This window comes from Camelus bactrianus, chromosome 11 (assembly GCF_048773025.1).
Source record: "Camelus bactrianus isolate YW-2024 breed Bactrian camel chromosome 11, ASM4877302v1, whole genome shotgun sequence".
NCBI lineage: Eukaryota > Metazoa > Chordata > Mammalia > Artiodactyla > Camelidae > Camelus > Camelus bactrianus.
The window spans coordinates 78,463,989-78,490,285 of record NC_133549.1 but is presented as its reverse complement, the minus strand read 5'-3'; the positions used below and the strand labels follow the sequence as shown (position 1 = coordinate 78,490,285).

Genomic DNA, 26,297 nt, shown 5'->3' with positions numbered 1-26,297 from the left:
AGCAAAGTTCTAGTGTTACTTAAAAGGGACACATTTCAAAACAAGGATATTTTAAGTTCACAAGAACTTGTCAACAGTGGGAAGAAAACCACAGGGGCAGGAAAACAGAAAAAGTAAACTTTCTTTGCTATTTAATTTAATCTTCTTTAGTTAAACTATGTTAAAATGGAAAATGCTATTAAATAATTTTGTTTATTTTATTAAATCAGAATCCTAGAATAAGAAATAGAAAGACTTAATTTGCTTAAAAATTAAAGATTAAATAATACTTATATCACAGAAAATATTCACATTGTTCACAAAAGAACGTGACACAGACAATAGTATGATACATAAACATCCAGCAAATGAAGACCAGCAACCTCATAATTTAGTCTGATTGGCAAAAGCTCCTAGAAACAAACATTAGGAGCCCCAGGAATCCTCAAAACCAGCCAGGGACGGATGGCAGAGTGAGCCTCCCGCCTGTGCCCACTGCTTTGAAGGAAGAGGCCTGCTTATTTAGGCCTCCAATTCCAAAAGGCATCACGTTTCTCACTGCTTTCAGAACAACAAGATTACTACTATAAAACTGCTTTTTGCATATTAAAAATTACTTATAATGCAGGTATTATTTACTCCCTAAAATCTTTTTGGATGGCACAATAGGGATTGTTCAATGTTGTTACCCTGATCAAAAACCTTTCATTATGTCTGTACAAGGAGAAGAGATGGAAGTGATCTCTCCTGGGGTCCACACTGCATACTGAGAACCTAACTTTTCTATTGGAGATTATATACATCATATACAGGCTTAGGTGTGCCCACCACACCTAACATAGAACCCCGTTGCTCTAAATAATAGGGCAAGTCTATCCACGCATGTATAGACAGAAGCAGGAGTTTAAATTAAGACAATTACTTTTTAGATGTTCCCACTCTATGCAGAAACCTACATGGCAATACATACCAATAAAGCCCTTCTTTGCCAGCTCCATGGTGAACCTCCTAGTGATTTTTTCCAATTCATTATCCTGCAAAGGGAAGAAATGAAATCAAAGACAATAATGAAAAAATTTGATAGAAAAACCACTAGTGGCAATAACTAACAGTTGCGTCCTATTTCCTATTTATAGGACACTTCCACATATCTCCAGAACAACTCATAAAGCGGGCATTTCCATTTTAAATGAAATTTTAAATTTCTGAGATCAAAAATTAGACTAAGCAACAGACAGAACTGTGGACCAAAGCTGTTCTCCCTGCATTAATATAGGACCCTATGAGTAATCCCCATGATATATTTTCATTTAAATGGCAGATTATGTTTACATAGATATTAATTTACATAACTAACTTAATATAGATGTTAATCAGAAGAGTAACACCAGCTTAGGTTAACTTGGAACGGATAGGATAAAACAATAAAATTTCTACCAAATTAGTTAAGATATGTCAACCTTGAGATCCCAACATAAAAATCTCAGATCACAAGGCGGGAGGGTATAGCTCAAGTGGTAGAGTGCATGCTTAGCATACACAAGGTCCTGGGTTCAATCCCCAGTGCTGCCTCTAAAAATAAATAAATAAACCCAATTACCTGCCAAAAACAAACAAAAAAAACCAAAAAAACTCAGATCACAGATATACATATTTACATACAGTACATAATACATGATATTCATTTATGTATAGAATATACTTATATTATAGTTATATATAATAAACATGACTATAAATACCTAAGAATATAAAGGTATACTAATCACCTTTTAATCAAGAAAATGAAGAAAATGAGAAAGTACATTGATGTAAGCAGCTGATCTTTTATACAGCTAAACATTCAACAATTATTTACTTATTTTTCTATTCCTTTTAAAAGCAATAATAACCATTAATCTCACTGGTAGAGGGGATACACAGAAGCCCAGTGACTGCTACCTATACCACGTGTACAGATGTCACTTTGATACTTACGGTATAGTTCTTAGGGTTGATCTTAACACCAGCTTTGGCACCCCCAAACGGCACATCTGAAAGAGAAGGCAGAAAGTTGTTACTCCATATAAAGGATAAAAGAATTAAGGAAAATCCAATTAGTTCCTATAAAAAATTCCCCATTTTAAAAAAAGACTAAATCTTAATTAGGATGAATTGAAAAGTGACGTAAGCCTTAAATTGTGCAATGCAAAAAAAAAAAAAAAAAAACCCCAGTTCTAATAAAGTATATATCTCTAACATCTTAAAAGTAACCTTGTATGCAAACATTATTTCCCCAAGGAGTTTTTATTAGGTAACAACAAAGGAGATCACTTACCAACCACTGCACATTTATATGTCATCAGAGAAGCCAAAGCTTTTACTTCGTCTACGCTCACATCAGTGCTGTAACGGATACCTGAGGGTTTAAAAAAGAAAGAGGGGGGAGGGGAATGTATTTAGCCCATCCTTCTAGCATGTCCAGACTTTTTACTGGTTATTTTCAAGAACACTTGAAGTAGTTTATGATTAAAAAACCAATAGGAAAAGCTGCTAATTAGCCACCCAGAAAGAGTGACAGAATGAGCACTGCACTTGATTTGAAATATTTTGATATTTAAGAGAAAACGATTGGTGTGGAAGTTCAGTTTTTGCTTTCTGGTATGAGTAGCATCAGGCACGATTTCTGGGAATTTAGGGATGGGATAGCCCTGTCCTTCAGGGACTTACAACCTAGAGGGAAACAACAGTAACCATGATTTCACAAGACAAAGACTACCTTCAAATGAATGTTTACACTTTCAAGAAGGCAACTAACTCACTGAAAGTTTGATTTTTTTACTTTTTGGTTGAGGTGATTTGGTAGCGGGGAGTTAAACTTTGCATTCTGATAGCATACAAATAAAGGCAAATGGCTCATTAGCAAATTCGACAGCTTCAACTTAAGTATCAGATGTCTAAACAGAGGTTTTGGCTTCTCACAGATGCACACAAAGAGATGCTTACCCTGTAACTCCCTTCACCCCCCTGCCAGCCTCTTTTAACCGAGAGCTGAGAAGCTGACAACGTCATCTCTCCTTCCTGGAAATGAGGTAATTCCCTTCACTCTTTCTACAAGAATGGGAGGGGGCCAAGCAGACAGACAACTCTGAGTCTTAATGCCCACCCCCGTACTTACAGGTAAGTAGGTGTTCGGCAAAGGGGACACAGGAAGTGAGTACACCCACCATTTTGGTTTTGGGGATCTTGGTCAATCACCCTTCCAAGTTTTATAGGGTTAAACCACCTTGCATCCTTAGTTCACTGCTTCTCAACCCCAGAGAAGAAGGTCTTTTGAGGTTGATGATTCCATGCTGCTTGGGGCCCTCTGACACTGAGTTTGTGTGATGAAGGACACCTGGATGAAGTTGCATGCAATTCCACGGAGAGTCACAAGTGATGGGGGCCCAGGGACATCTCTTAAAGAAGAATTCTGGGAATACAAGTTTTTCGGTAGAAATCTACAGTAATTTCATGGACTGGCAGTTAGAGAAAACACCCCTATCCATTTTAAAACTGGCTTCTTGTGCTTCAGAAAACACCTGTCTAAAGATAAATGACATGTTTTAAGAACATTTTCTCTATGTAGGATCATAAAGAACAAATTCTGAAACTGAACATATTTCTTTGACCTACTGGAAAAATAAAATAATTGTATTTTAGAAAAGTGAGCTATTAGAACAATCTGTATCTTGCATATAGTGGGTTCTCCGATTATCTGTGGAATAAATTTACTCGTTGCTAAAATTTTAGATGAGAATTGACTTTTTTTTTTTTGCATATAGCAGATCTAGTAGCTCTATTGCTATACAGCTTGCTTCCCCATTTTGTTCAGGTCTTTATTAAAAACTTTCTTCATTCTGAGAGGCCCTTCCTGACTATCCCACTTAAAATAGTACCTCTTCCTCATCCCCACTCTCCAGCCCCTTCTACCTTATTTAATGCGTTGACATTGACTTTGTATCATACTTGTTCACTGCCTTGCGTCCGCACCTGGCAAGTTAGCACCACGAGGACAGATTTTTTGTTTACTGCTGTAATTCCTGGTGTCTCACACAGAAAATGGCTCAATACTCAAATACACGTTGAATGAATATATGACTGTTTCTTGACTCCTAAAACTTAAGGTAGAAAGACAAAAGCCATGGCCACTTAAAACTGACATACACACAAGTTCTAAGCAAGTGTCTGTGCATATTGTGAAAGAACTAAAAAGTAGTAAAAAGCAGAAGTATCAGGTCCTAGAAAGTATTCAGGAAAAAAACCCTCAAATTTGTGAGTAATATTAAGAACAAATATTTGTTTTTTTAAAACAAAAATTGCTTTTTCATTAAAACATTTTTTAATTGAAGTATAGTTGATTTACAATATCATGTTAGTTTTACGTATACAACATAGCGATTCAATATTTTCAGATTATACTCCATTTATAGTTATTACAAAATACTGGTTATGTTTTCTGTACTGTACAATATATCCTTGTAATTTATTTATTTTACACATAGTAGTTTGTACTTAATCCCCTACTCCAATCTTGCCTTTCCCCCGGGTAACCATTAGTGGTGTTCTCTAGATCTGTATGTTTCTGTTTGGTTATATTCAGTTGCTTATTTTTCAGATTCCACATATAAATGATAACGTACAATATTTGTCGCTGTCTGATTTATTTCACTAAGCACTAATGCTCTCCAGGCCCATCCATGTTGTTGCAAATGGCAAAATTTCATTCTATTTTATGGCTGAGTAGCATTCCATTGTCTGTAATGTATATATATACGTATCATATCTTTATCCATTGATCTGTTGATAGACACAAGTGCTTCCACAATCTTGGCTACTGTAAATAATGCTGCTCTAAACACTAGGGTGAATGTATCATTTTGAATTAGTTATTTTTGTTTTCTTCAGATAGATACTCAGGAGTAGAATTCCTAGATTATACAGTAAGTTCTATTTTTACTTTTTTGAGAAACCTCCATACTGTTTTCCATAGTGGCTGCAACTGCATAGCGTGAGAAAATGTTCTCATTTCATTCTCTTACATGTAGCTGTCTAGTTGTCCCATGAACCATTTACTAACTTTTCCCAACTGTATAGTCTTGCCTCCTTTGTCATCGATTAACTGACTGTAAGTGCATGGGTTCACTTCTGGCCTCTCTATTCTGGTCCACTGATCTATGTCTGTTTTTGTGGTGGGACTTTGTGTTTTGATTACTGTAGCTTTGCAGTACAGTCTGAAGTCCGGGGGCACGATACCTGCAGCTTTGTTCTTTTTTCTCAAGATTGCTTTGGCTATTCAGGGTCTTTTGTGGTTCCAGATTAATTTTAGGATTATTTGTTCTAGTTCTGTGAAAAACTGTCATGGGTATTTTGATAAGGATTGCTTTAAATTTACTGATTGCTTTGGGCAGTATGGACATCTAATATTATGAATTCTTCCAACTTGTGAACACAGGATTATCTTTCCATTTCTTTGCATCTTCACTTTCTTTCAACAATGTCTTAAGTTTTCAGAGTACAGGTCTTTCATTTCCTTGGTTAAGTTAAAAAATTGTTTAAATACTAAAATGTGTTTAAACAAGTTATTACTTATTACTGAGTAAATAGGAATTACTTAAGCTTACTATTTAGTGAAAACTATGCTAGGCCAGGGATCTGGGTGGGGTGCAGTGTCCAGCACCTCCTAACCCAGTGAATCCAGCCCAACAGAAACTGCTGTGGACATGTGCACTTGCTCACCTGGGGAGGTGTTAACAGTACTCTTAGGCTTCATGCCAAGATTGCTTGGGACAATGTGTGCGAGGCAGGTGGCGTAGTGTCTGCATGTGGACAATTTTTCAAATCTTAACTATCATTGCTACTATAGTATGACAAAGTAGTGGCAAAAAACAAAGAAATTTATTTTAAAAATTCTAAATGTATAGGATTTTAAGCAAGCAGCTCACTGAACTTTGATTTGATTACTCAAAGATAAATTCATAGGGGTGGTAAAATAGTGCACTCTCAAGAATCAGTATTCCTCCTATCACCTCTTTATTGTTCTTTTAGAGTCTCTGGAAGTAGTTAATAAGTTATCCTAATTTTCCTTGCTTTCTTAAGTGGGGGAAAAGTTACTTTCCCTTAGCCAGTGTTAATAACTAATGCATTCAGTGGGAAAGGAAAAACAGCTTGAAATCAGACAGCAATCCTACCATTCTAGATATAAATGCTAATTAAAAACCAGGCCCCTCCCACAAAACGATGTAAACAAGACTATTTTATTGCAGACATCCTAAACTGATGAGTCAGAAACTGTGACTGTAACAAAAAACATGTTTCCACTGGAGGGAACTCAGGAATTCCTATTTGTAAAGTGAAATTTTCTTTCCAAACCACACCCATTTAGAGAGTCCAGGATACTGAAAAGAAGTAGTTACATAAATTACCTCTCACTCTACAGGCATTTTCTGCAGGCTATGAATCAAGGAAGACTTCTAATGAACTGAGGCAGGGAGCACTATAAGGAGAGTAGCAGATGAGTTGGGGAATAAACCTTGGAGTAGATATGGGTGGGGACAGAGAGGGACCCAGAAATGAAAGCAGGAGGTGCTTGGGCTAAAGAAGACGTAACGCTCTCATTTTAACTTCCTAAGAAATTAGCGATACATAAATAATTTTACTTCTAGAAATTGGCAGATATACTGGTATAGTTACTAAACTGTTAACAGGGGAATAAATAAAACAAATACCTGTAAATAAAATACTCTGCACTAAATATGAGATAATAAGTAAACTCCAGTAATACAGGAATTACCCACACCCAAAGGAAAGCTAGTTACTCTTCCTCCTTTGAGACTGAAAACCAAAGACAACTAATAAAAACACATTGTTACCTTAAAATTCTTAACCATTTTAACAAACGCTAAGAATGACCGCAAAAAAGATGATCCTCTCCACCGAATTTGTAAATTCAGTGGATTAGGAGATATTAGCACAATTGGTGTACATGAAGGGCAAAATGATGTGACATGTACTTCAAAGTTCTGAAAGAATGGGAAAACCTAGCATTTTTGAATGCCTACTCTATTTCAAGAATAGTGAATTTGAAGACAAAGTCATCCAATAAAGCCAAAAAGATACATACAGACAAGAAAACCAGAAAAACTTAAAACATTTTAAATCAAACTAAGACAAGAAGGGTCTTATATGCAGTGTGAATATTCTCACTTTTATAAAACCAAGTCTTTCCACCTTTCCCACAGCAGAGAAGGATAAAGGTAAGCAAGATCAAGGGCGACTGGATAGGGGCAGAGGGATAGAAACTGGAAGGAACGAAAGTTCTATCATAGAAAGTTAATTATAGAAATACATAGCCTATGTTGGCCCCAGCATTACTAGCGTTTGGGAAGAGATCAATTGGGTATTTGAAGGACACGTAATCACGGATGTAGATGCTTTCAATGGAAAGCAGGAGTCCATGGCTGGCTACACTAAAAAGGGAAGTGGGTGATGGTCCACAGATGTGGACCACAGGACTGATGTCATTAGAAACGGGGTTTAAATGAAGGACCGTATCTCAGAGTAATCTGTGCTTTCAGTTCATCAGAGGAAACTAAAAAAGCACCACCCATGACAATGTTTATTGTTTATCAAACTTGGTAAAGTTGGAGGAAGGGTTGTGATAGAACTTTGACATCATACCTTTGATTCTCAAGAGGAATTAGCTTTATAGTCATTGAGTTAACTGGTATCCAGATGTTTCAAAAGAACATTAATAAAATGCAGATATCTGCAAACTACACACAGCAGAAAGCATTCCCTCTTAATTCTCCAAAACTTTCCTTGCTATCCTCAGAGCCTAACATTGGTGTACACTAAAGTTTTTCTAGGAGAAAAAAATTAAAAAGAAAAACTGGCTAAGTTACTATGGTGATGAAGAAAACACACCAGCTAATTACTTTGAAAAGATGCAGTGAAAACCACAACTGAGTAGCTTGAATTTTTCTTCCTTTTGCTAGCTGACTCAAAACCAAAAACATACAAAAAAGCTCCTTAGTGACTAAGTCACCATTGTTTTTTATGATGAATCATTAACTAAACACATTTGTGAAAATTCAAATGGTTTTAAAACTTAACTGAACGTGGATCTTTTACTAAGATTTGACTTATTCACTAGAAATTCAATTTCCAACTGTATTATCTCTTTCCAGAAACTATTACTTAATAACCAAGAGTCCTACCACAAAAATAGAATCTCCAGAAAGGCAAAATGGACCCAGAACTCTAAAAATGCCTTCAGCACAGGGAAGAAGCATTTAGTACAGGAGCTCAGGAAAATCATACACTTTAATAGCTTTTGACAGTATCCATGTACCGTTCTGTGTAAGAAGGCAAGGAGCAAATAGTTTTCACCCATTATCAAAATATTTATTTTAAGGGTTTTGAGAAGACAACCTTAAGCTTTCTGGAAAGCAAACGTTTAGCTAATGTTGGGGGAAAAAATGAAATCGAAGGTATTTCTTCTTTCCACTAAAATTTCAAAATTATGTTAACTCCCATGCATATGTTTTCATCAAAATTCAAATATAGGAAAAACCGAAGTCTTCTGATTACCACTTGTGACCCCAGTCCTTAGGGGTGACCATCCTTAGCAACTTTTATATATATATAGCCTTTCAAGTCATTTCCCTTCATTTATGTACATACATACCTACAGAACGTATAGCTTTGTTTTGTGTTTAAGTATATAGCCTACTGCCCAATGGAGAGAAGAAAGAATATGCATTAAAAGGGGGATTCTGTTAATTTTTTTTATAGATTCCTTATTCTAACAATGACTAACAGTAAACTTAGATCTTCAACCTAACAGGTCTTGGAAATAATGCTAGTAAAACTGGTGAATATAAAGTTGATAACATTCAGTAAAAGACAACAATAAATGTTTCAAAGGGGTAAAGACGCAAAATTTTAGATACCCAGTTTCATAGAAATTACTTACAAGTCTAGGTGGCATGTGAGAAGGATCTTGAGAGGAAAATTATAGGGCTATTGGAGACATGGTAGGGACAGACATGGTAGGGACAGGCTACTTTCCAAGGGTAAGACTGAGAAAAATATATGCCTGTATTTTCATTTTTCCTAAGGATCATTTTACCCCAGATTACCTTTCTAATCGTCTTTCCTAATAACACTTTTCTGTCCCTTATACCATCAGTTTTTCTACCAGTGTCTCAGGCTCAAAATCTGAGTTATCTTTGACTCATCCTCATTCCACACATCCTACCTGTTGAAGGATCGTGAAGCCATCCAGGAGCCCATCAAGAGATGCCTCATTAAAACAAAAGGTGATCTTACCACCCAGGAAATTCCAAGGGATTTAGGAACTCTGTGTAGGACGCTCCTACCATCCCCCATAACTCAGTAAATGACAAGAGTTTCAGGAGCTCTGTGTCAGCAACTGGATTCAAAGGCCTAATAGCAGAACAACGGTTGCTCCCAGCACCCCTATCACTCAGGAAATTATACAGATTTTAGGAGCTCTGTACTAGGAACTGCGGACAGAGACCAAATAAATATTTATTATGCCATAAAGCCTTACTTTCCACTATTTACAAACACACAGGCTGTCCCCATGACCCTACCACAGAGTCCTGCCTCCTGCCTGGGCTGAAGCCACCCTCCCTACTTCTCTTTATCTGAAATGACCTTTCCCTTTCTAACCCTTCTCCAGGCTTCCCTACTTTCAGATCAACACTGCCTTTCCCTGGCATCTTCTTTGAACTCCTATTGCAGCAACACATTGTCCAGTGTGCTTTCAACTGTGTCACTTATTGACTGGTTCCAGGAAAGGAAAATCAATCTTTTAAATTTTCATTTGTGCTATCTTTCAGTTTCCCTCTAGCCAAGGAGCAATTCAGAAAAATTTGAAGGTCTGACAGAAATTCTCCAAGAACAATCAAGAGAAATAATAGCAATTCATGACAAAGACTTTTTAGTTCTTATGAAAAGGCACCTAGAAGAAAGCCAGTTAAAAACTGTTGCACTGAAGACCCTCAAAGATATATGTAATAACACTCTGGCAGAGAAATGAGTTGTTCTGGCTGACACACTAAACTGCTTAAACACCAAAGCTCTTCAAACCTCTTTCAATGGAAAACTCCCTTTTAAAATGTTCTTTTGCTGCCTAAATAATTATAACAAATGGACTGGTAAAGACATCACTGATGAATGCATTTCTTTTCTAGGAAGGAGGTAGGTCTTTTCATAGCTTTTAACAAATCTCAAATGATCCAAAGTTTTAGGAATCATTGTGTTGAGGGCATAACATGGTTCTCAATCAGTACTTACCCCAAGATACAACTTGTAACTTTTTACACAAATGAATCCAGACAATAATGACTAAGAAATGGGGAGCTGGATCAGATGGCTGGAGCCTGAACCCAACCCTGCTACACACTGTTGTGTAATCCTGCCGGGGGGAGGGGGGGCTTACTCTTCAGCCTTAGGATCTGCATTTGAAAATCTGGATCAACAGTGCATTTCATGAGGTTGTTCTAAGGAAATCAAAGGAGTGATGCAGGAAAAGCTCTTGGAAATGTTTGGTGTACACATAGAGCTCAATAAATGTTATCTATTACTGCTCTCCCCTGCTTTGCCAGTTGACCTTTGCGAAGGCATACTCTCCTAGGTACAGCTGCCATTGTGAAAGGTACCTAAAGGTGCCATGAGCAGCCCTCTCCCAGGTTGTCTTCTTGCCCTTCATAAAACCCTTCCTGCCTTTACCAGTCGTAATTCATACATTAACACTTCAGTCTGGATAGAGAACAATCTGCATTAATTTCTGCCTCTGGAAAAGGGGAACACTGATTCATCTGGATAGCTGGGTTAGTTTTCGGTAACAGCTTTGGACCTAACACTGTTCATGGTTACCTTGTAGGGAAGGACTTGGGGTAGAGCTGCTTCATTTTTCACTCTACAACTTTCATTATTATTTGAGTATTCGAGTCATACTTACAACTTTCATTATTATTTGAATACCCGAGTCATACGTATGTATTTTAACAAGGGATTGCTGGGTAGAGCAGTTATAGGCCATTTATGAATCAATGTGCTTCATTAAAGTGATATTAGAGGACTTTTCCTTTATTATTTGTATTATAAAAACCTAATTATTATGCAAAATAGAAAACAAAGGAGTGTCATGTCCAGAGCCCAGTAATTTTTCAACATCCCAAAGTTAATATTTCAGTCTTTATTGGTTCCTGGCAGAACCCTGAGTATCTTTAACATAATTGAAACAAAAAGAAACAATTTTCCCAAGCAATCTAAGTTATTGCCAACAGTGCTAAATACAATTTCTTCCCCCTGTAAGTCAAAAAGTTTGTGTTCAACGTTCATTTCTTATTAAACACTGTCAGTTTTACTGGAGTTTGATACACACTGGTGCTTGTCCTCCAATTTTTGACGCCCCAATTCCTGCAAAGTGTACTCTGCATAATGAGTGAGCAGCAAGTGTTTAGTCTTCCTGCGTATGGGTTTTTACTGCCAAAGCAAACTATCTAGATGGATTCACACAAAGTGATGGGAAGACTGAACAATAATCTGACGTCTAGGTCTCCATCATTATCCTAGCTCTTCATTCCCTAGTATATTTGGAGAAGGGAAGGGGGTAGAGGCATTTGGCTTCTTAAAAACAAAAAGGCCTTTATAATGGCAACACAATTCACATTAAACTAAAAAGTGCGAAACCACCACCACCACCACCACCACCACCACCACCACCTCAGGGCTAAAGGCTAGAGTAGAAGAAATTATCTGTCTTTTAACTGAACTTTCAGATGGAGTCGAATCTTAAATTTAAATACAAAGGCTACATTTACCTTGTGGTAGCAGATGCAGATACAACTCACACTTTAAAAATAGAAAGTGTGAATTTATTCAAAGTCACCTATGTTTTGATGGTTGTCAAATTCGGCAAATACGTCAGAAGTATTTTTTTTTCCAGTGAAAGTAAAGGATGCCCCAACTGTATCAGTACTTTCTACAGTTTTCCCCAAGGCACTACCATCTACCACAGAATCAGATCCCAGAGGCCCAGGAGGATTTCAGTATTGCACTGACTCCAATCCTTAGCTGCCTCCCCTGCCCCCACCCAGGCATCCTGCCACCCAAAGATGACAACAAAGACCATCTACCTCCTACGGTTTCTTTTTTGCATTTTGGCTCTTAAAAAACAAGTCAATGGGTTAACAATGGTCCTGATATCTGTAGTTAAATAAAAGCTTTAGGTCAATGCATCTGAGGATTCCATCAACTTTATTTAAATGATAATCTGAGAAAGTTCTAAGATAAGAGGAAGAATCTGTCACTGAGTTTGGACTCAGTAAGTTTTAACCTGAAGACTGGAGGTGGGGGTGGGGGAAGGGAGGACAGGCTGGAAGGGAAAGTAAATTGACTCCCACATCAATGAATTGGAACCATCAATCTCTCTACTTTTCCCCCAAATTGACTTTTAAATAATAAATTTCCTTCTAAAAAGATTAATCACAGGTAGAACCCTGGCCAATAAAACACAGAGATTTTATTCGGGGAAAGTTAACAGGAACAATTACTTACAATGTCTGAAAAAATCTTCTCAAAGCACAAATTTCCACAAAGTTCATCTTTGCTGAAAATAATTTTAAAGCCTCTCTTAAAACTTCCCTTCAGAGGCTGGAGCACACTCTTTTGCAAATCCTTAATAGATGGAAGCCTACGGCTTCAGTTAAATATGGTATGTTGGAAAAGAGAAGCAGATAAACTGTTTATTATTAAATATTTACTTGGTACAAAGTACACATCGGCCACCCTCAGGTCTTAAAACCACCTGTTCCCCTTACAGAGATTTTAAGTTAGACTGCTGTTTTACTTCAACCTGCGAACTTTATTTTGGAAAACTCAGGTATAAGGTCGCTCCTGAGGAAAGACCAGAAAGCTGAGGGTTGGGGAAAGGATGAAGGGGAGCAGATAAGGTGTTTTGTTTTTTTCCCCAGGGAACAGCTTGTAGAGAAGGCAGTTGAGTCGGGTCAGGACAGGGAGGGAAGGGTGCTAAAGTATGCACAGGAGGGAAGGACTCATGTTAGTGAGGATTATCCAAAGCATTTAAAAAATCTCAATCACCTAATATACGCAGTATTACTAAAACCAGAGTGAAACCAAGAACAACTTTCTTATACTGTTTAATTAGAAGAAAAAACCCACTGAAAACAAGTCCTTCATGGAGTATACATTCTGCAATCAGACAAGGGGTTGATAAATGGGTAGGAAGATCCCAGAGTGTCATGAAATCAAAGCATGGATGTCTAGAGTACCCCAACTTTGTTCATCATCTATCAGTATCCTGTTTATTACCTTAAGCACTCAAATATCCTGGAAAGCTTTCATAGCTATATAATCCTTCCCAATCCTGTTCTCTCTATAGTCTTTCAAATTCCTTAAGATAATAAATTTACCACTTTACAGAGGCTGATTTTCTTTCATGTTAAATTATCTTGCAATGCTTGCTACTATTAGTTGCAATTCAGTTTCTGTTTATATGCTGGGAATTAATAATGCTTTCAACAGCATGCCTTCTTGTAAATGGGATGAATAGAACAGAGAATTGTATCTTACGTTCTAGTAAGAGCAAGTGCTACAATAACAGTGCTTTGGCTGATGCAATTTGTTGCTAGGTTTATTAATATTTTGGTATAAAACTGCTGTGCCAACAAGAGGAAGAGGAAGAGGACTGACAAACTATGGCAAACTTTTGTGCGTCTGTGGAGTTGTGACTCATAAAGATAGGAGAGGGCTTGGCATATAAACAGAAGAATATAAAGGACTTCAAGGAAACCAGACCCTGCAGAAAAACAAATATACTGGTTTAGTTGCATATATTTTAAGCAACTGGAAAATACTGCCAACTTGATGTCCATTTCAAAGAAACATTGCAATTTAGTATTTGCTAACTTTGCCACTTCTCCTAACATCTTTGTTTGCTTTTCTTGGGAGCCTGAACTTGTATTCTTGGTTTAGAGAACAAGGGAGTGGGTAGGAAGAGGGAAGGTGATGTTTTATGTAATACTGCAGCTGGAAAGGGAAAGTAGAGCTCAAAGTGGTTCAAAAGTCGGTGTTAAAAGAGGAAACTGAGAGCTAAAGGGTAATAAAGCTTTGAAGGTTAAGTCCTAGTGGTGGGTGGGGTCAATGCAAATTTAGCAAGTAGTAGAAGTAAATTATTAAGCAGTTTGAAACAACCTTTGTTCCTGGATTAGGAATACCAGCAGAGCTCAAATTTTTCTGGTAGAGAGATTTCTAAAAATCATTTTTAGAAATCAGCTAATATAATAGAACACTGGACCAAATTTATTGAGACAAAGGGTCTAGCCCAACATTCTCAGTACTCATTAGCCAAGCAACCTCCAGCAAGGCTTTTACCTTCCCTTGTCCTTTATTCGACATAATTTTAATAGGAAAAAAGTAGCTTTTCTATGTCACTTTTAAACACCTTTAAAGATGTATTGTGCGGTTTACTGGGTTAAAAAAAAAGGAAAAAAAGCTTTTATTTGCTCAAAGAAAGCCATATGACTGCAGAAGAAGCCAAATCTACAGACATTCAAAAATTTAAACTACAGGATAACTTGGTGACTATCGAATTTTAACCTACTTAACTCCTTTCTTCAAGCACTTTTCCTCAAGCTCAAATCTGGTCCTAGCCAGGACCAGTACACACCCCCAGAGCTATTTCATTCCATTGGCTGCCGGGCGGTCTTGCTGTCTACACCCTTTAGATTTAATGTCACGACGCCCGGTGTTTGTGAGGTTACATTGTTCACGTATTAACCTTTTTCACGTGTGTGCAAAACTGAAACTGTCAGGGTAGAAAAATAATTTAAATATCAACGTATAAATGAACAAATTCATTTGGTTAGTAACACTGTCTAAATTTCAAACCTAGAAGGCAGTTCACTTTGTATGTTCCTGTATCATCTGCCACTGCTGTAGAAAGAGTGACAAAAATTTCATGGTTTGCATTCTCCTGAGTCACACAAGCCCACAAAATCTTGCAGAGGCACAATCAGATGAGCCGGTCATTTCCTTTTCTACAAAGGCTCTTCGTCAGGACCCACCCTGTTTGTGACATACGCTAGGATCAAAAGAGCGGTGCAGTGCCTCTTCTGCATACAGCATCAACATGCAAAAGCCGGGGAGATGGCTCATGGGGGAAGGAGATGCGACCAACTACATGGTGGTGACATGGGTGGAAAAATCACGATTCACCCGCGCCTGACACATCTGAGACTGAGGCCAGGGGTGGAAAGCGTGGGCGGGAGACAGTGCCAGCCCTGCTGGGCTGAGCCGTGGCCTCGGGAGGCAGGAGGCCGGCCTGGGCGGGGCAGGGCCGCGGGGGCTCGGGCGGGCGCTCACCTCCCTTGCAGGGCGTGCGGTGCTGGCTGTGCTGGGCCCGGTAGCCCTCGATGACCTCCCAGGAGCCGTCGTCGCGCCGGATGGGGAAGGACAGGCTCAGCACATGGTTGCAGGGCTTGATGATCCGCAGGATGCCACGCACCCGGTTCCGCTTCTGCTCCTCGCTCTCCCGGGTCCTGAGATCCTCCACCAGCTTGTCCTCCACGATGCTGGCGCCGCGATCGAAGAAGCCCTCCACCATCTTGAAGAAGTTGGGGTCGTCCTCGCGGTCCGCCGCCGCGTCGCTGTAGTGTCGCCGGGTGGGCGGCGCGAGCCCCGGCTGCGGAGCGGCAGCGGCGGCGGTGGCGGGCTGCCCGCGGGCCCGGCCGAGCAGCGCGGCCGAGTCGGCCGCCGCAGAGCCCAGGGCGGCGGGCCCGACTCGGGACAGCAGCAGTGCTTCACCCAGGCAGCGGTACATGGCGGCGGGGCGGAGGCCGTGGAGGAGAGGCGCTCTCGCAGGCTCGGGGACAGACGGAGGGAGGAAGGGCCCGGCGCGGGCTGCCCTTTTAAGCCGCGGCTTCCTGCCTTTCTGCCGTCCCCTCCCCTCGGGCGCTCGCTGCCTAACGGGGAGGGCGGACTTTGGGGGCCGCGGGCCAACGTCGCCTGTGAATGGCAGGGCGGGGGGCGCGCGCCGCCCAGGGAGCCGGGCCTCCGCCTCCGCCGCGGCCTCGCCCGGCCTCCCCGGCGGCGGCGCGTGCCGGCGGGGTCGCTCGGGGGCGCGCAGGCGCGGGCGGGCCTGGTGCGCATGCTCGCGGGGCAGGGGGCGGGGCGATGGCCTCGCATGCTGCTGGGATCTTCCGTGAGCCGAGGATACTTCAGGTCTGCGAGCGGCCTCCGCCTCGCTGGGGGAGGGGGCTTGCCGGGGGAGGGGGCCTGCCGGAGGAGGGGGCCTGCCTTGGGAGGGGGCTTGCCACCTCTTGGGGGCGCTGAGAGCTCGGTCCCGGGACCACACGCGGGTGAAGGTGGTGCGGTCTGGCGGCGGGCCCGGAGCGAGTGAGTCACGGGTGTCTCTCCTTTGCGCCCGCGCGCCCTCGGGCGGGGCGGCCGTCCTGCCACCCCTGCGCCTGGCTGTCTTCGGGCCACCAGGAGAAGCAGTGGTTGGAGGGCTGTATCCGCGGGGACTGCTAAGAACTCATGTCATCCGGAGTTGGAGTTTTGAGATGGCTTGCAGAGACTGGAAAGGGAAAAGCCTGGGAGTTGGGGAACCCCTTACCTATTGGCTTTTACACTTTTAAGTTTTTAATTTTGTCCCATCCAACCAATCAGTGAGGGTGAGATGAAATAGTTCCGTAAATCATTGTATCTTTATAGAATTTCCTGACTGTGCTTCCCCATTTCAGAAACATGTTCTTGAAATAGTATAAACTGAAGGAAATTCTTTTTCAGTAATATATGTATTAATGGTCCAGAATAGGATTTGTAAACTTTAAGGGACATGAGAGTTTAATTATGTGCTTAGAGACACTTGATGAGAAATGCTAAAGTTATATACACTCCTGTAAGTTAAATGCTTGTAAAAGTCTAAAGACTCAGTTTTTAAGGCAGGCTATCAAAGGCCACATTACTAGCTTTAGGGGTCCTGGTGTATTTTGGTGATTTTAACATGGCACCCTTTTCACGTGCAAAGCGACTTTCTTCCTCACATTCACTTTATTCACCTATTAGAATATGGAAGAGAATGTTTTAATTCTCAACAATATTCTGTGAAGTCATATTAAACTACGTCAACTAAATTGCATTCGTCTGTTCAGTGCACTGTCAAAGCAAACAAGATGGAGCTTACCTTTTTTTTGCTAGATGAATGATAGTCATTATTTGTATTTGTATTGTGTTTTTCAGTGAAAACTATTTCTCTGGACTGAATCCTGAATTTGTCTTGTTGGTCAAATGATTAAAGGTACTAAAATTCCTTTTCACTTCTTAGTATCATTTTGTATTGCAAGAACAACAACAGCAAAAACTTGAAAGTGTTAGAATAAAGTGATTAGAATCAGTAAACGTGGAAATTTTTTCTTTTTTGATTAAATTCTTTGGTATGTTTTGAGGAAAGTGGTTTAAAAATTAGTTTTATTGCCCTTGGGTATCTCTTTCTTGATAACTATAGCCTTCAGAAAAATAAATGTTTAACTTTGCTTCTTCCACGGTTTGTTCACCTGAATTCAAGAAGATGAAAAGGCTTTGGAAGGAGTGAGAAAATTTATTTTTAACTGAGAGTCTCTCATGTGTAGATGTCTTACAAAAATTTCTCCAAAAGAACCCCATAATGTAGATTTTTAAATTTTTAAATCTTCAATGTGTTTTAAAATTATTTACAGATTGTAAAAAAATAATTCAAGCAGTTTAGATAGATTTAGTGAAATCATCCAAGCACTATTCCCCCTATCTTCCCACTACGTAAATAGTTAAAACCTTTCTTTTCATACTAAAGTAGGTATTATAATTCCTGATTTAACCGGAAGGGGAACTGAGGCTCACAGGGACCAAGTAAATTGTTCATGATCACCTAGATGGTAAATAGCAGACTAAGATTCAAACCTTGTGTCTGACTCCAAGTTATGCTATTTCTGTTATTCCAAGAAATATTTTAAGTATTTGTTGCATTTAGTTTAAAATTATTTACTGTAATATAAAATCCAGCACGTTTAAGCTTTACATTGATGATTGCCTTTATAAAATATACAGATATTTTGTGAATTAAAGTTAAATTCTTGACCATAATTTTCATTTCAAAAGGAGGCTGGAATTTACCTTGAAGGGAATTTTGGTCATTTGAAAGACAAATTGGTTTTCTGCCTTTAAGGTTTATGAGTTTTCCTTAGCTGTTTCAAAATTCCAGGTCATAGGGGAGGGTGTAGCTCAAATGGTAGAGTGTGTGCTGAGGAGGTCCTGGGTTCAATCTCCTATACCTCCTCTAAAACTAAATAAATAAACCTAATTGCCACCCCCACCCCACCCCCAAAAAAAAGAAAAGAAGGAAAAAAATTCCAAGTCTTTCCTCTTTGATTCATACCTTTCATCTTTGATTCATAGCATGCTTTTGTGCTTTCAAGTGCTTTAAAAAATATTTTAGAAGAATTAGTTTAGGATTTAGGAAGACATAGCACATATAAACATAGGAACAACATAGTTGTTTTAAAAAACAATTTAATTTGATAAGGTAATAGATATATTCTACTTTATGTCTCCTTAGATTTGTCTATTTTGTACTTTTCATTTACATGAAATCATGTAATCAATATGTGATCCTTTGTGAATGGCTTCTTTCACTTAACATATGTTTTAAAGATTCATCCATGTTGTAGCATGTATTAATATTCCATTTCTTTTAATGTCTGAATAGTATTCATTGTATGGCTACATCCCTCTTTTTAAAATCTATTCATCTTTGATGGGCATTTGGTTATTTCCATTTGTTGGCTATTGTGAGTAATGCTATTATAAACGTTCTTGTGCAAGTTTTTGTTTGGATAGATGTTTTCAGTTCTCTAAGGTACACACCGAGGAGTGGAATTTCTGGGTCATATGGTAACTGTGTTTAACACTTTGAGGAGGTGGCCAGCTGTTTCGCATAGCAGCTGGACCGTTTTAAGTCCTACCAGGAGAGAGTTCCAATTTCTTTGCATCCTCATCAACAGTTGTTATTATCTTATATAAAGTGGTAACTCATTTTGGTTTTGATTTGGATTTCCTTGACGGCTAATGATGTTGAGCATCTTTTTATGTACTTACTAACCATTTGTATATATATTTAAAAATAAATGTATTTTTGCATATTTCCTATTTTTAAATTGAATTGTCTTTATATTGTTAAGAGTTCTTTATATATTTTAGATACAAATATTTGCAAGTGTTTAATTCCATTCTGTGGATTGTCTTTTCACTTTTTTGATGATTTTCCTTGAAGCACGTAAGTTTTTAATTTTGATGAAGTCCATTTTATAAATGTTTTATTTTGTGGCTTGTGCTTTGGTGTCATGTACCATTGTCTAGTTGAAGGTCATGAAGATTTACACCTGTGTTTTCTTCTAAGAGTTTTATAGTTTTAGTGTTTACCTTTTGAGTTAATTTTTGTATGTGGAGTGAGAAAGGAGTCCAATTTCCTTCTTTGGATAACAAGTTGTCCCGGCACTGTTTGAGACAACTGTTTATTCCTCATTGAATTGTCTTGGCATCCTACTGAAATCAGATGACCTAAATGTGAGAGTTTATTGCTGCACTCTTTAATTCTTTTCCACTCACCCATATGTCATGTCTGTTCACGTGCTAGTACCACACAGTCTTGGTTACTGTAGCTTTGTAGCAAGTTTTGAAATCGAGAAGTGTGAGTCCTCCAGTTTTGTTCTTTTTCAAGATTGTTTGGTTATTGTGAGTCTCTTGAATTTTCATATGAATTTTAGGATCAGGCAGTCAATTTCTGCAAAGAAACCAGCTGGAATTTTGATTGATTTTATGTTGACTTAATAGATCAACCTGGGGAGTAGGGCCATATTAACAATATTACACATTCTGATTCATGAATGTGAGATGTCTTTTCATTTGTTGGGTCTTTTAAAATTTCAGCCATGTTTTATCTTTTCAGAACATAAGTTTTATACTTTTGTTACACTTATTACAAGTATTTTATTCGTTTTGATGCTGTTATAACTGGAATTATTTTCTTAACTTCATTTTCAGATTATTCATTGCAAGTGTACAGCAATACTGTTGATTATTATATATTGATCTTTTATGCTTCAACATTAGTGAACTCATTTATTAGTTTTGATAATTATATTAGTGTGTCCCTTAGCATTTTCTATGTACAAGATCATATCATCTGCAAATAAAGATAGTTTTACTTCTTCCTTTCCAATCTGGATGTTTTATTTTATTGCCTAATTGTTCCTTGTTTTTTTTACTGTTGCATAGTACTTTGCTGTATGTATGTACTATAATTATTTTTACTCATCTCTCATTGATGGACATGTAAGTTGTTTCCAATATCTTGAAGTTATAGCAGTGCTGTAGTGAATAACTTATTATATAGAATATCAGTTTTAAAACTCTTTCATTTTAGGACTGCTTTACCTTCTTAATTATGAGTAGTGAGTTTGAATGTAGACAGAATTAATAGTCACCAGAATTTTATTTTCTTATAAAGCTGTTTAATTCATATTTGACATAAATTGTTATCCTATCTAAATATTAAAAATGATGTAATAAAACCAAATGATATAACAAGTCAAATATTTAAATTGTTTAAACAAGGACTTTTAAAACAGGGAACTACAAATCTTGATTTTTTTTTTTTTAAATCAGGTTCCCATATTACTCATTTTAATAGGTTTTAGTTCTCAGGTACTTATCAGTACCTCATTAATCAGCCAGATGAGTTGGGGAGAGAAGAGTGCCCTGTACAAAGGGAACACTGTATGCAAAGGTCTAAAGATAAGTGAGACCATGGTTTGAAAATATAGGGTAGCATATACTTTGGTTGAAAGCAATTTGATCATCATAGCAGTTTGGCTTAAATAGCCATTTGGTTGAAAATGAGTATCCCCAGTTCTGTTTTTTTGTTTCCCAAGTATTGGTAATTTTAGTGCATCATGAATTTTTTTTTTTTTTTGAGTCTTTGTGCTATATTTTCACAAAAATTTTTTCTAGTATTTGCTTTTGTGTTTCTAATTGATTTTCAGCAACATTTGTAATTTTGATTTTTTTCCCTTTTAGTGGGCATATTTTTGTAATAAGCAGAAAAACAATAAAGGAAACTACATCAAAGAGAAGGATCTGAAGTTTTCAGGGTCTGTGGGCTTTTTCCTCTTAAAAAACTGTTTTCTCCTAATAAATCACATGTCAGTTTTACCTGCTTGACTAGTTTGGCTAAGTTTTCATTTTGCTGCATTGCTGTATAATATTCAACAAAGGTTTTATCAACTCTTGCTTAAGGGTTCTTCCCCTATTGTGAGTTTACATGAAATATCTTAGTAGGATCTTTGTCTCTTTAAGCATAGCATGTAAGAAACAAGTGAGGTCTCTTAAAAATAAACTATAATAAGCTAGGATTTTGAACTCATCTGTATATAATTCATTATGTCTCTTTTTCCTTTTTTGTAAGTTGAAATTAAGTTTTTTGTGTTCCTTATAGATGGGAAGGCTAGTATATTCAGTTATTCATCATTCAAGATGCTCACCACTCACCTCCACTTACTGATGTATGTGGATGACCCGCTCCAGAGGCAAATTCTTATTTTATCTTTAGCATTTTTCTCTCTGGAAATTTTAGATCAGTTGTGACTTCAATATGGGATTAGGGTTTGAATAGTAAAAAAAGTGCAAGCTAAAGATTGTAACACATCTGTGATGCTGTTAAAAGCAGACATAACCGAAAAACATACTTGAGAAGCAAAAAGTACCTTCCCCTTGACCGTCATGTTGAGTTGCAGAAGAAACAAACTTTATTGTGAAGCATAGATGTGAGGTGAAAATTACATTGAGTTTGCTCCTTAGTGAAAAGCATGAACGAAACAGTAGGGAACAAAGCAGAGACACTGGTAATGCCTAGAGTCAGCTAAGTAGTCTAACTTCCTGATCTGGATAGCGTTGAGTGAACAGGTATTTGCTAGCTCTATTAGTTAGGATGCTTTGGCCCTCGAGTAACAATACCCAGATAAAGATGGCTTAAACTAAAGCCATAAACAAAGAACTATTATCCAACAATAAGTCTGGAGGCAAGGCTATTTGTTACTGGTACGGGGCTTAGTGATCCAGTGCTTCAGGGATGCGGGGCTTTTCTCAGTGTTATTTTCAGCAAATTGGTGTCTCTTTCCTCAGGGTTGTAAGATTGCTACAGCAGTTCCAGGGATCACATGCAGGCACCACCAAGTATTGTGTAAAAAAGAAAAGCAGTTTCCTCCCGTACGTATCTCTTTATTGGCAAAGAAAACCTTTTCCAAAGGCCTGCCTGCCAGCTTTAGCTCTCCTAGGCCCATGTGATTGCTGTAAGGGAGGCTAGAAGGAGGACTTTCTGGCACTTTTAGCTTTTGAAATATAGGCAGGCTCTGCCAGCAAGGAAGAAAATGATGGAAGAAATAATTGCTCAATTGACAGCCAACAGTGTTTGCCATATTTGTCCTTGAAAATAACTGACCTGCTCTGTGTTCTCTTATCATGATAATATATTTTCTTAGAATACAAGTACAGTTTGGGGGGTGAGAATAGCTCGGTGGTAGAGCACATACTTAGCATGCATGAGGTCCTGGGTTCAATCCCCAGTACCTCCATTAAAAAGAATTTTAAAAAATACAGTATAAGGGAGGTGAAAGATTTTTAAATATGACACTGGGAATTGGGATACGTATGGTTTCAAATCTGCAGAGTCTAGTTCCCTTTGAGATCTTATATAAAAGTGATAGTTTTAAGATCATACCTCCTTTTTTTGAACAGTTTTTTTTTTTTTTTTCCACCATGGACAGCTTGTAAGCAATAACTCCATGCTGTGGTGTTTACTCCATTGCCAGACAAGAGGACAGAGCAGAAACCCATCCTCAACTTCAGGGGGAAATCTGGGAATTGTAATGAAATATCAGGTGCTCAAATGACTTCAACAGATTTTCACATGAAACTGCCATCACAACTTACTGTCATCGGTGTTAACACATAGGCAAGTGGCTTAAATTAACAAAATGACTAATCTAGCCTTTATGTTGAAATTAGAAGTTTTTCTTATCTTTGTCCTAAGGGTGGAAATGACAGCCTCATTGTTGTCTCTGTGTTATAGTAACTATCAGAAGCGCAGCTTGGGATAAGACTGTTTTGAAGATACCTGGGTAGATACGTAAAGGTGCCCTTTACTTAGTTTTGTCCTCCACAGTGTCCTCGTCAACTGGAGAGTCTTTATGGTTGCATCCTTGCAGGCCATCTAAAACCAATGAAGCACAAAGGGATTACATCTTAGATTCTAGAAACTGATATCTGCCAGCTATCCACAATGAAAATTCCACTCAGTTATTTAAAAAAGAAAAAAAGAATGAAGTGTCAGTGAAAAGGTGCTAATACAGAAAGAAGAAATATCAGGACTTCGAGAATGAGAGAAGTTTTTGATGAAAGATTCAAATTAAAGCAAGTGTTTATCCTTACCTTCATGTTTTTTTTTCCTAGATCAGATATAGAATGGAATTATTTTGAATAAATTATCTGGTAAGTCTATTCAGGTGAATTTTAAACTTCGACTATCTTCTGTAATTTCATTTTTTTCTGCCTTTTTAAAAAATACAATACAAACACCAAAAAAGTGAACCAAACCACGTTAGAGAGGCAACCACAATTGGCTTTAAATTAATTAGAAAATGTTTGAATGGAAAAACTCAAAAAACCATGCCTTGAGAAATTCTAGTTCCTTGTCTCTTACGGTTTTCATTCATTTTAACACTTCCTTAGAGAAAAATTAAAAAGTGTACAAATGAGAATAACAGAAATTCTTCCCCTAAGTCCATGACACCTGTGCATTTTTAACTATAGGTGTTCCTCACTGACCCAGCTCTTGGCTGCCTGAACTCAGAAACAGGCTAAATGGAGTAGAAAGCTTAGGTTTTACTCCTAAGCTCCTTCTTTCTTTTTTTTAAAATTTTACTTTTGTTATTTTATTTTTTAGGGGGGATGTAATTATGTTTATTTACTTATTTATTTTTGGAGGAGGTACTGGGGATTGAACCCAGGACCTTGTATATGCTACGCATGCGCTCTGCCACTTGAGCTATACCCTCTGCCACCAACCTATTTCTATCAATTCATATTATTTCTTATCTAAATCACAATTTTTTTCATATTGTTTCTCAGTATGAAATATTTAAGTTGTTCTCGTTTTTCTCTATAATTATCAGTTAAAGCAGTAATAACTAGTAAAAATGAATTAGAATTTTTAAAAGCAGGATAAAACCTGAAATTTTTGAAATATGAGAGAGTAATGCTTAAAAAATTATCTAGGTGCATGAAAGCACCCTGTGATATAATTAAGGTATGAATACAGGTAATTCTCCACTTTTGGAAAATTTGCTTTATGCCACTTCACTTTTATGAAAGACCCACGTTAGTACCTGTTTTCAATAACTGAAAGAAATCTGAAGAGGATTTTTGCTTTAATGAAAAATGGCAAAAAGCAAAAATAGCATTCAGCGTTTGTTTTGAAGGGAGCCAACCATGAGCAGCGAAAGTGGCCCCACCAAGTTCCTTCTCGGGAACCATAGTCAGCATCTCAGCATCAGGTGGCCATGGCTTTGAACCGTTCCTGTGCATATCTGTGCTTTGTCTCAGTCTGTTTTGTGCATCTATTAGCTAGAGTTCTCCTAAGGTAACTTGCTTCTTTGCTTTACGCTGTTTCAGCTTATGAAAAGTTCCTTTGGAATGGTCTGCATTTTGGTAGTGGGGGAAACTACCAAAGGAAAAAATGACTAGGTATTTTTAGTTTTTCCATTTTTTATTTTGAATAATTTTACTGATAATAATTTTTCTTGTAATAATTTTCCTTTAGAAATAACTTTAGATTTACAGAAGACATACAAAGATACTGCAGAGTTTCCCTCACCCATCTTTTCCTGATATTAACATCTTATGTGATACATTTTTATCAAACTAAGAAATTAGTTTTAGTACAGGTGTATGTTATGTATGTATGTATGTATGTATGTATATTTATTTTTGATTGTCATTGCAGCCAATCTGTCATATTGACCAACATGCTTTTTGCCACATTACCTGTACATATACTGTTGATCTTAATCACCATCACTGCTATGTCCTCAGTCCTTTAAGGTGGTCATGTGTCTTTAATCTACTGTTTCTCAGGCTACAGATGACCGATTGCCTTTTGGGAAGGTCCCTTTGGGCAGCAGATGCCTTTTGGGCAGCCACATCCAGTCTAAATGCTGGCGAGAAGCCTGTGATATGACATGATCAGAAAGAGGTTTTCCAATTTTAATTTTGTTTCTCATCTATGTATATAATATCCCTGTCCCCTCTTTTAAATGTGGTCTGAGTTTTCTTTTTTAAACCAAAAAAGCCTGATCAAAATGGTGTGCATTAGGTAGCTGCATCATAATTCACTGTGGCTGGAGTGTGTGTGTGTGTGTGTGTGTGTGTGTGTGTGTATGGCAGAGGGTGGGGGAAGGGGAAGGAAGGAGAGGCAGGAGAAGAAATGGCACGAGATCAGGTGGGGCAGCTCACCAGATGGTGTATCTCTTCATAAGACCAGTGTATGACTGGCCTTACTGATATCCTCTGTTGTTTGTTTGTTCTTTGTGATTTTTGAATCTAGAGATGGGCATCTTTCATAGGTTTGAGAACATTTTCAACTGTTACCTCTTCAAATACTGTCTCTACTCAATTCTGTCCTCTCTCACTTTATCTTCTATGTATCTTACTTATTCTTTTTGTGTTTTCTGACTTTTAATTTTTTTAAGCTTTGTTCTATAGTTGCCTGAGGTCAGGCAAAGTGCCACCTTAATCCAAGGTTTGCAATTCCCAGGACCATGAGACAATGCAAACCTTGGTTACAGGACTCCAGGGCCTGGCTTACTTACAGATGACTGTTACCCTGAGAGTGTTGCCCTTCAGGGTTACAGGTTACCATCTTACTAAACTCATCATTTTATGTAGGTTCTGTGCTTTGAATTATGTTTCCCATACCCTGTGATACTGTCAGACAAAAATTTATATTTTCCCTCAGGTCAAAAGCAGCTCCAATGCTAACTTGCTCTAGACTCCTGATTTTCTCTTACAGTTTTAACTGGGTAATTCCTTACTATCTTGTTATCTCTTAGTGACTTTTAATAATTTGTTTTTTATATTTCATCTAGTGCTTTTAG

General features: G+C 38.1%; 2 protein-coding genes across 5 annotated transcripts in view; one reads left to right on the top strand and one right to left on the bottom strand.

Moving 5' to 3' along the window:
* GLUD1 (glutamate dehydrogenase 1) overlaps positions 1–16,045 on the bottom strand; it is a 33,787-nt gene extending 17,742 nt beyond the window's left edge. The window contains exons 1-4 of the mRNA XM_010953730.2: positions 15,418–16,045; positions 2,297–2,377; positions 1,957–2,012; positions 950–1,013 (exon numbers count right to left, since the gene is read on the bottom strand). Of these exons, the coding sequence (XP_010952032.2) occupies positions 950–1,013; positions 1,957–2,012; positions 2,297–2,377; positions 15,418–15,874 (658 nt within the window). The 5' untranslated portion in view covers positions 15,875–16,045. The remainder of the gene's footprint in view (positions 1–949; positions 1,014–1,956; positions 2,013–2,296; positions 2,378–15,417) is intronic.
* Positions 16,046–16,143: 98 nt separating this feature from the next.
* SHLD2 (shieldin complex subunit 2) overlaps positions 16,144–26,297 on the top strand; it is a 77,164-nt gene continuing 67,010 nt past the window's right edge. For 2 of the 4 annotated variants that reach the window (XM_074374338.1, XM_074374336.1), the window contains exons 1-3: positions 16,235–16,275; positions 17,296–17,353; positions 23,596–23,634. The gene's annotated coding sequence lies outside the window, so the exon portion shown is untranslated. Of the gene's footprint in view, positions 16,276–17,295; positions 17,354–23,595; positions 23,635–26,297 lie in introns of all 4 variants that reach the window. The other 2 variants (XM_074374337.1, XM_074374335.1) reach the window with 1 other exon arrangement.